Source organism: Protopterus annectens, chromosome 3.part0 (assembly GCF_019279795.1).
Source record: "Protopterus annectens isolate FY-2018-M chromosome 3.part0, PAN1.0, whole genome shotgun sequence".
In the NCBI taxonomy this organism is placed as follows: domain Eukaryota; kingdom Metazoa; phylum Chordata; order Ceratodontiformes; family Protopteridae; genus Protopterus; species Protopterus annectens.
The window spans coordinates 829,816,941-829,827,597 of record NC_056731.1 but is presented as its reverse complement, the minus strand read 5'-3'; the positions used below and the strand labels follow the sequence as shown (position 1 = coordinate 829,827,597).

The 10,657-nt window shown below is 43.3% G+C and overlaps 1 protein-coding gene across 1 annotated transcript in view; it reads right to left on the bottom strand.

The window, feature by feature from the left end:
* Nucleotides 1-6,029: 6,029 nt before the first annotated feature.
* WRNIP1 (WRN helicase interacting protein 1) overlaps nucleotides 6,030-10,657 on the bottom strand; it is an 856,108-nt gene continuing 851,480 nt past the window's right edge. The window contains exon 7 of the mRNA XM_044065165.1: nucleotides 6,030-6,585. Within this exon, the coding sequence (XP_043921100.1) occupies nucleotides 6,322-6,585 (264 nt within the window). The 3' untranslated portion in view covers nucleotides 6,030-6,321. The remainder of the gene's footprint in view (nucleotides 6,586-10,657) is intronic.

Below are 10,657 nucleotides of genomic sequence, written 5' to 3'. Positions count from 1 at the left end.
ACTTAACCAAGTCTAATACACAGAGAAAGCTTATTACATTTTAAAGGTGCCTAACAGGTGTGAAAACCTGCTGATAGCTGCCTGTCAGCTCTGGTGATTTACTTCATCCTTGTGTAAACTGCATAAACTATCATAGCACAATTTGTGATTCATATAACATCAAACAGTACTGAAGCATCACCTTTCTAGCACTTATCACTGCAGTACAAAGTGTTAACAGACTAAAGCTAAAAATAATACAGAAAATGTTTGTTTGTCTTTTTGGCTTTTCCCGGTTAGGGGTCGCCCCAGCGGAACTCCGGTCCGCTGATGATTAGCAGTAGATTTTTTTATGGTGCCGTGTTGCCAGCCCAACGTCCAACCTTCAATGAAGGCATGCCCATTCACGCATGTCTTTCGAACGCCACTCGACCGCAGGGAGGACATGCAGACTCCACACAGAAGGCACTCCAGCCGAGAATCGAACGGAAGAACCTCTTGCTGTGAGGCAACAATGCTACTGCTGCACCACCGCGGCTATGATGGAGATTCCCAGGTGCATCTTTAATGATAATGAAACAGAACGATCAAACAAAAACAAAATTTACCAAAAAAAAGTTTTGATGAGGTGAATATGACCACTTAACAGAGCATTAACCATTTTATCAGTGGGTTCCCCAAATTTTCCCTATGTCAGGAGCTACACTCTCGTTTCGTATAGATAGACTTTCTACATCATCTGTTTTGATAGCTCAGATATTTCTTAGGAAACAATCATTTCAGTTTTTCAAAACGAACACAAAACTTGCAATAGTATCAGTCATAAACTAATACAGGGGTTGCCTTACTTTGAAATATCAAATTATGTACGCTGAAAACCTATTTTCTTAGAAATTTTCTAAAGCCAAATCTAGGCATTAATGGCACTCCCAGCCCCAGTGCTCCCAAGTTCAACCACCATGAAAGTGAATAAGTGCACTGATGAGAAAAAAGAATATACTCACTTGACTTATAGGAAAGTCCATCTGCAGAGGTATGTATAATGGTCATCTAGACAATAGGTGGCCACTGCAGAGGGCAAATCAAATCAACTGATCAAAACTGACTCCTGATATAAGTACTCATTTATCTGCTATATCTAACTTCAAAGGTCCTCTATAGTGGGGAATGCTTAGGAAGAATTCCAAGCAGTACCACAAAACCTTTTACAGAGACAGGAGCTGCAGAAAAGTCTAAACTGTATGGCTCAAAAAAGGATTTGGTTTATGTAAATCCATACAAACTTGCTTACGCCCATTTAGCAGAGCCTGATAGACCAAACATGCTGCTAAAAAAGTCCTTCATGCTTATGGCAAAGCCTGCTGTGCTCCTGCACTGCCTAAATAATAACTATTTACAAGGCTGCAAAACCTCAGGCGTAAGTTATATATAACACATGGTAGATGCCCATTCAGTTCACTTGTCTTGACTGACCAGGCTCTTACAAGTTTACTATGATCAGATGAAAAAAATGCCACTCAAAATAGAGTTTTAACACATCAAGATGAGAAAGGTGACAACTTCTTGAATCACAGTCCAAGCAGTAATGCCTTATAAGTATGTAGCCCAATAAGCAAGCAGGTAATGCTCAGATGTCCACAACAGACATGTGCATGAAACAAGCAGCCATACACTTAGCAAAGTGGTCTTTCAAAGCACTGCCTAAGTGATCAGCCAGAGGTCTAAAAAATGATGCAGTCAGCAATCCATTTAGGGTAGGCTTAGCCATGACAGATGATCTTCACTAAGGGCAAAACAAGCAGACATCTTCTTTGTCTTCCTGACATTTTGCCCCTTTTCAGATAAAACCTGAAATGACTGTTGAGTAGCAAGGGTACAGCTGGATCTTTCTTCAATGGATTCATCATCATGGAAAGAAAATGGAAGTATCAACAGACTGACTCAAGACAGTTATGAGATTACTTTCAGGAAGAAAAGTGGGTTATAGACCTTAAGGATACTCATTCCTTGTATAAACAGTTACCTATACTCGGGGCTTCCAGCTACACGATTCCAAAGGCAGACGTAATGGCCAATAAGAACAGCATCTTCTACTAGATGAATTTCAAATTTGATAAGCTAGACAGTTTGAAAGGAAAACAGTCATGAAGTTCAGGCCCGAAGGAGGAAAAGGAGTTCATTCATAAGAGGTAGGCAAAGCTGCAAACATTGTTTAAGGAAATGCCTGACAAACCAGACTTGGGTTACATTTTTGCTGTCCATAAGGTTGTGAATCATTAAACAGACAGGAATATGCATCTACACCATGGAATAACTAGCACCCAATTCAAAGATCTAAGGCATGATAAAAAGAATTTGCAAGCTTAGTGACTGAGCTCATACAGGATGCCTCTCTCAGTTCAGATGGTAAACCTCTTCCATTTAAGCACAGCCTGATTATTGGGAGGCTTTCCAGCAACTTCAGTCACCTCCAAGATCTCTGTGAGAAACAATGATAGGACAAGGGAATCTAATGGAAGCAGTCATGCCAGAAGATGAAGCTGGTTGTCACATTAACCATACACAGGACATTCCTCAAATTGTATTAAGAAAGGTTTTTGCACTGACACAGACATGACAGCCTAAAATAAACACATCCTTCTTGGCCACTATGGAGTGTCAAGGATTAGTAATGACATTCTCTGAACTTTGCTAGATAGCAAGGAGTCACAAAGAAAAGTGTACAGGCTATGTTCCCAACCACTAAAGGGAGACTGTATCCACTGCAACTACCTCTCTTACTCTGCTGAACAGAGAACTGGGGAAGCACTGCAGTCTCCTGACTGCCAAAAAAGGCTGATTTACTGGGTGTTGCATTTGTGGAAGAGCTCACATAGACAGGCCTTCCTTATTTTCCTTACACTTTTTTAACTTCGACTTTACTAATCTTCTTTTCTACATTCCCTCTTTGTGATATTATTTTTATCATGAAAAATTCCATATCTGGATGTCTTTGCCTGTATTTCTCTTCAAATATCTTTGGGGCTGCCTTCTTTATATTGATTAATTTGGCTTTCACTTTGCAAAAATATTGCACCATATCAAATTCTTTCTTTCCCATGTACATATTTTTTTATACTTTTCAAAAATCTCTAGGTTTTGTTGTTTATATCCTCAGATGCTCATTTTTCCAAGCAGATCAAAGTTTCTTGGTCTATATGCTGTTTTTAACAAATCTGTTGTAGTAACGAACACAAAATTTTATTTGAAGCTTTTGACAGTTTTTCTTGTGGAAGTATTTTTCTTTCCTCTAATTTCTCTCAATCTTTTTGTATATTTTGTATCTAGAAATTCTGGGCTTTTTGCATAATAGTAACAATGCATATTTTCTTTCTTATCTTCAATAGTCTACTCTGTTGTCTTTATGCTCTTCTTTGGCCTATCACTTTTTGTCATTTTTGTGGACTGTTACTTCCTTCTACAAGGGGGGGCATCCTCCCCCTATGCCTGGCCCCACTGAAGGAATGTTTTCCTTGATTCTCTCTGTGTGCAAAAGCAAATGATACTTAAGAGTATCCAATGCCACCTCAATGAAGATAATCCTCTGTATTGGGACAACAATAAGCTTCCTCCACTTTATGGTAATCCCTAGGACTTGTAAAAATGGAAGAATTCAAGTAAGGACCACTACCTGTGAGTCCTTTGTCAGGGACCACCAGGAGCTAGTGTCCCTGATGAGGGAACATTAGGATTCCCTTATTTTTCAAATGTTCTACTACCATGGCTATAATTTTGGTAAATGCTGTAGGCTCAGAGGAGAGGACAGGAGCAACGGTGCCACTTTGTATTGAAAGTGGAGAACATCAACAGCAAACCAATGGAATCTCCTCTGATGAATTCATATGCATTGTGTGCCAGAAAGTATCTCTGTGGAAGCAAGTCATGATGCCCGTGAGAATTACAGCACAGAGGATGCCATCAAAATGTGGCAAATGAAATAACAGTCATCCAGAACTGAAGAGAAACTTCTCATCCAATTCAAAATGAGGAAGTGACAGGAAAAGAACCCCCTTCTCCCTTTCTTAAAGGTAAGAGGCTCTACACCACTTCATTAGGGAGTAGACTGTAAGTCTGTTTCTGATCTTTTAAGGGAGCTTTTGCTGGAGGAAGAATCTAAAGTAACAATATTTGGCCATTACAGAGCACTCTGGAAAGCCACATGTCCTTTGTCACAGTCCACTAGACTATGATAAACTTAGAGAACTGGATATCCACATGCAATACTTGCTGGAAGTCAACACTGCTATGGTGTACTATGCAAAGTCTGCTTTCAGGAAGACAAACCAGTTGAGGTAGGAGGGACAGACCTGTCTGATGCTTGGCCACCCTTCACATGCCATAAGTGGGCACTTTCCTCTCATAATAGTGAAGTAACCAACAAAAACAGGGAGAAGAGGAGCAGCTGCATGACAAACGATGACACATGCAGCATGAAGGAACACAGACCAACCCAGAGAAACCTCAACTGGAAGACTAAATCTCTGACTGATGTTTGGCCTACTGAACCTCTATATTTTCCCTTCCTTCCAAAATGTTGTCCAGGATCACACAAGGAACTGCTGATCCCCAATTTAGTCACCCTCCTACAATACCAATCTGCAGAAGTGGACACGGATGTTTAACTTCTCATGGCTTCTTCTTATCATGGCTGAACTGAAACAGTGGCACTTGTGACACTCCATTCAGACAGCGTGCTTCTACAAGGCAATGCCTGCGCAGGCCACAGCTGATCAAGCAACACTTGAGAGAGAGACTTCTGAGGCATCTAATACAAAATCTTTCATGAAATGTGTGTGAGGACTGCAATCTGGCAGTTTCACGTTATGCATGCCAGGCTGGGGTGGGGGATAATTATAGCCTCCTGGTCAAATTATTGACTTCTAAATGTGCACAGACAGAAGACATGAAGGAGCTGGAGAAAGCAAGATTTATGCCCAGATTAAACTCCCATCTCTTTCAGAGGTCATTATTATTACAAGTCTAAAAATAATTTACAGGACAGTAGCAAACTGAAAGGCTCATTTTCAAAATCAGGCAGTCTAGTTCTATTTTAGCATCAACTGACCTTGTAATTTTAATTTCATTTACTGACCAGTAAATAAACTTGCACTTTTGCAGGCCCTTTTCAACTAAGCAGACTATATACAAGTACCTTACCAAATGCTGAATAAAGACAGCATTGCCATTACACAAGGGTTTTTTTCCCTTTAGAGAATGCCAGCAAATATCCCCCTACTATTAGTGGTAGCCAGTTGTAGAGGCACAACAGTAATGTGTACATTACCCATCGTAGGCTACACTAGCATATTTTGCTTTTAACCTGACCTGCCAAGTTATAAAATAACTGTAAACTGGAGTGCCACTAGTATAAGTGTGTGGCTTTACTGTACAACTGAATAATCTCTCTCTACTCCAAGATATCCATCAGCACTCCCCAACATCATGACTGTTAGTCATACTACTAGAGTTAGCCAGGTCTTTCCAAACTGTCATACTATCAGAAACTTGACAATCGCAAGTGATTCTGGTCAGGCACACTCACACACACTAAAATGCGTGTGTGCGTGTGTGTGTGTGTGTGTGTGTGTGTGTGTGTGTGTGTGTGTGTGTGTATATATATATATATATATATATATATATATATATATATATACATACATACATACACACAGACACACTTTTTTTCACTGGGGCTCACAGGTAATCACATTTACAAAAAGACAAAAAAACTATGACACCATAGGCCATGTCTACTCTGCAAAGGTCAGGTTCTGAAACCATGTCATGAAACTGGTAATCAGTACCTGAAGGTAGATACTGGGATTCAGAATCATACACAGGACACAGCCCACACACACAGCCTTGAAATGCAATAGGCATGGCTCATTCACTTACATGCAACCAATGTGACCCAACCTTTAAGTTGTTTTTCTTCTCAGAATTTTGATTGACTTCATTTAATCTGTAAACTTAGGACAAATGAACTACATGTAAATATTTTTTTTTTAGTATTTTTAGTGTCTTAATATCTGAGACATAGTAACTGCTTATAAAATGTTGATCATTTGGAGTCCATCACACTTTTTTCACTGTGCTAAGTGTAACTCAGTATTAGGGTTTGAGTGTCCAGTAACACCATCCCCTAATTTTATTATTTTGATTTAGTTAAAAAGGATTTTGGGACAAAACATACTGTAGCCTGAACTCACACCTATACTGCTGAAAAGAAAAAAAAATGTGGTTACAGGCTGATTTTCTTTGGCAGATAGTCTTCATACTTTCTTTATGCAATTATTGTCTTCATTATCTGAAGAAGTTAATTCCTTTCAGCTCTTCAGGTAGGTAATCCTGTTCCACTGGTTCTTTGAACTTGGGATTATACTTATAATCTCTACCATAGCCCAGGTTCTTCATTAATTTGGTAGGTGCATTTCTTAAATGCAGTGGCACTGAAGGAAGTGGTCCCTTGTGGCTCCTCACACAAGCTTTTGCATTGTTATAGGCAGCATAGACTTCTATGGATTTGGGAGCTCGAGCTAAGTATACAGCACACTGTGCTAGCAGTACCTGTAAGAGCAAAACAAATCCCAATTAAAAGTACTTTCTCTACAATGCCATAATCATACAGTGTTATTCAAAGGCATTTTGCATTTTCAGTGAGTAAAACAATTAGTTATGTACTTACCATAACGATAGATGTATGTGGTCCATCTTGCCTACATTCATTACTGACGGGCTCGGAGCCGAGAATCGGCTCCGACTCGGCCGATAGTTACTAGCACGAAGTCTCTAATTGGCTGGGCTAACCCGGTATCCCAAGATGCACCACACCCAAACCCCAGATCTTGTTTGCCAACCATATAACAGTGTTACATACACAACCTCACAGAAACTAACACAAGCAAGAAGAGAGAAAAAATAACATCCTCAAGAAGGGTCTAAGAACGTAATTTCCTCCAAGTCCACCAGGAAGGGGGAAGGTGGGTGGGTACGTAAGAATGTAGGCGAGATGGACCACATACATCTATCGTTATGGTAAGTACATAATTAATTGATGTAATGTGGTCTTATCTCGCCTACATTCATTACTGACGGGACAGCGTCCCTAGCACCTATATCCTGGGAGGCTCACGGAAAAATACTCCTGAGCACCGTGGAACCAAAGGAAGCCCGGCCTCTAGACGCCACGTCCACCTTGTAATGAGAAATAAAGGTGTGTGGAGAGGTCCAGGTGGCCGCAGCACAGATGTCATCCAAAGAGAGCCTAGCATGATAAGCTACTGAGGCAGCCATAGCCCTAGTAGAATAAGCCTTAACCGGAAAAGGTAAAACTCTGCCTGCTGATTCGTAAATAAAAGAAATACAGTCCGTAATCCACCTAGCAATAGTACTCTTAGTCACAGGGCTACCCTTCTTGTTCTCTGAAAAGGACACAAACAATTGATCCGATTTCCTGTGGAGTTTCGTCCTATGCAAATAAAACATTAGCTGTCTATGTACATCCAGCTGGTGAAATTTGAATTCAGCTTTGTTTGAAAATTTTGGAAAGAAAACTGGCAACTCAACGGATTGATGAAGACAAAAGGTGGAAGACACCTTAGGAAGGAAGGAAGGAAGGGTTGAGTCTCAAGGAAACCCTATCCTTATGGAAGATCAAATAGGGGCTTTTAATGGAAAGTGCTTGAAGTTCCAATACCCTCCTGGCCGAAGTAATGGCAACCAGAAAAGCTGTCTTCCACGACAAATATTTTAATTTACAAGTGGCAGCCGGCTCAATGGGAGCAGAAGTTATGGTTCGAAGCACCAAGTTTAAATCCCATGGCAAGACTGGTTGTGCTACTGGGGGACGCAGTAACCAGGCTCCTTTCAGGAAGGCTTTACAAAGTTTATGGCCCATAAGGGAAGGCTCATATGAAACGTGGAAATTAGAAATGGCCGCCAGCTGTACCTTAATGGTAGAGGGAGCGGAACCCTGTCTGAAGAGCATAGCCAAAAAGTCTAAGACCGCAGACAAGGGGGCTGTGAAGGGGTCTAGATTATGTGCTTGAGCCCAAATAGCAAATCTTCTCCATTTGCTAAAGTACATCTTTCTAGTGGATGACTTGTGGGAGGAAGACAGGATATGTACCATCTCAGGCGAAAAAGAGTGTAGTCTGACTAAGGATGGAAGTGGAGAAGCCAAGCTGTCAACCTGAGGGTTCGTAGTGATGGATGGAACTGCCCCAACAGATGAGTCAATAGGTCTGGAGCTGGGTCCAGAGTCCAAGGCCATCCACTGTGTACTTCCGAAGAAAAGGAAACCAAACTTGACGGGGCCAGTGTGGTGCGATTAGAATCATCTTGCTTCCCAAAGAAGTTGCCTTCTGAATCACTCTTGACAATAGAGGAAATGGAGGAAAGGCATAAAGCAGACCGGGGGGCCATTCGTGGACTAGAGCATCCCTGGGTGACTCCCCCTGAGGGGGATCAGAGTGAAGTACCTGCTGCACTTGGCATTGAGGGGACTGGCAAACAGATCGCAGCAAGGTTGACCCCACTTGGAGAAGATCTGAGTTGCAACTTGGTCGTTCAGGGACCACTCGTGAGGCATCAGAATAGCTCTGCTTAGCCTGTCTGCTGTCACATTGGACTTCTCCGGAATGTGCGTTGATACTAGAAAACGTTGGGAAGACACCGCCCAGTTCCACACTCTCATGGCCTCTCTGCAGAGGGGATAGGGCTTGGTTCCTCCCTGCTTGTTCAGGTACCACACGACTGACATGCTGTCGGAAAGAATAGCAATCTTTCCCTTGGGAAGAGAGCTCTGAAGTACTTGCAAAGCTAGTAGCACTGCCCTCATCTCTAGGACATTAATGTGCAAGTGTACCTCGTGGTCCTGCCACGTGCCTTGGACCATTCTGCCCAGATAATGCCCCCCCCCACCCTATCTGGGAAGCATCCGTGGTCACTGTGGCGGTAGGAGACAGGGGGGTCAGGGGGCTCCCTTTGTCCAGATTGGGTGAATGAAGCCACCAACGTAGGTCCTGTCGGCATTGTTCCATGATAAGAATCGGATGAGACGGAGAGAATTCCTGAAAGGACCACTGGACCGACAGAAGCCACTGGAGGATCCGCATATGTAGCCTGGCTAGCGGTACTAGCATGATGGTAGCTGCCATTGATCCTAGTAGTTGAAGAACAAGTCTGGCTTGGACTTTCTTGAGGGGTAGTAAGGCCAAAACTTGAGCCTGTAGCACTTTTATCCTTTCTGGTGGAAGAAAATCCCTCATTTGGACGGAGTCTAGCTCTGTGCCGATAAATGCAACACGCTGTGATGGCTGCAAGACAGATTTTTCCCAGTTGAAGGTAATCCCTAGGTATTGGCCCAATATGATGGTAGCCTTCGTTGCTTGAACGAGTAGATGCCTGGTGGGAGCGGTGAGAAGCCAGTCTTCCAGATATGGAAACACCTGGAATCCCTGTCGTCTCAGGTGACCTGTCACCACTGCTAAACATTTGGTAAACACCCTGGGGGCTGTGGTGAGACCAAAGGGCAGGGCATGAAACTGGAAATGACTCATTCCCAGTCGGAAGCGTAGGTGACTCCTGGATGCCTTGTTTATCTTGATGTGGTAGTAGGCATCCTTGAGGTCGATGGAGCACATCCATACTCCTTTTTCCAATAAGGGAAAAATGGACTGAAGAGTGACCATTCGGAAATTGGACTTCAGGATGAAGCGGTTTAAACAGCTGAGATCCAGGATGGGTCTCAGGTCCCCTGTTCTTTTCGGCACCAAAAATAATCTTGAGTAAGTTCCTGATCTGATCTGGTCTGAGGGGACTGGTTGGATGACTCCTTTTTCCAGTAGCTTTGAGACCTCTAGCGCTGCTTGATCCCTTTGACTGGGTGGAACGTCTGGGATTTTCTTGGATGAGGGAGGGAACTTGATAAAGGGAATGGTGTAACCTCCGGTAATTATTCGGAGCACCCATTGATCCTGAGTGATGCTTTCCCTGGCTTGAAGGTGCCTCAAAAAATGGCCCCCGACCGGCTCCGGAGTAGCACAGTCGGGCAGTCCCTCAGGGACATTGGTAGGAGGATCCGCAAAAGGATTCGCAGTCTCCTGAGTTGCGGGGGCCCCCCCACCCCTAGGGCGACGCCTTCCAGAGAGTAATTCCCCCTCCTCTGCCCCTGGAAGGGGGGGGTCACCATGATTGGCAGGTAAAGACTTTTGAGACTTCCTGAACCACATTTTTCCTCCCCTCTGTGCCTTGGGATAAGGCCTAGAGGGAAGTGAAAAACGGGCCCCTACGGCAGACAAAGTCTTACCCTCCTGCTCACATCTGGTGAGAGTGTCTTTCACTTTGGGTCCAAAGAGTGAGGACCCATCGAAGGGAGCGTCCGTGAAGGAAGACTTGAAGGCCTCCGCGAAGTGACACAGGCGCATCCAGGCTTGCCTCCTCAGGGCTACGCCTGAGCTAGCTGCCCTACCCGCCCCCTCGGCCGCATAGGATATGAGCCTCATGGACGAGTTGACAATAGAGGAAAGGGTAGACAACTGGGCATTGACAGTCTGATTCACCGCCTCAGGCAAGTTACCCGATAGGGTATCTCCCAATTCTTTGAAGAGATCCCTTTGTAGCCGAGTAAAGTGACAAA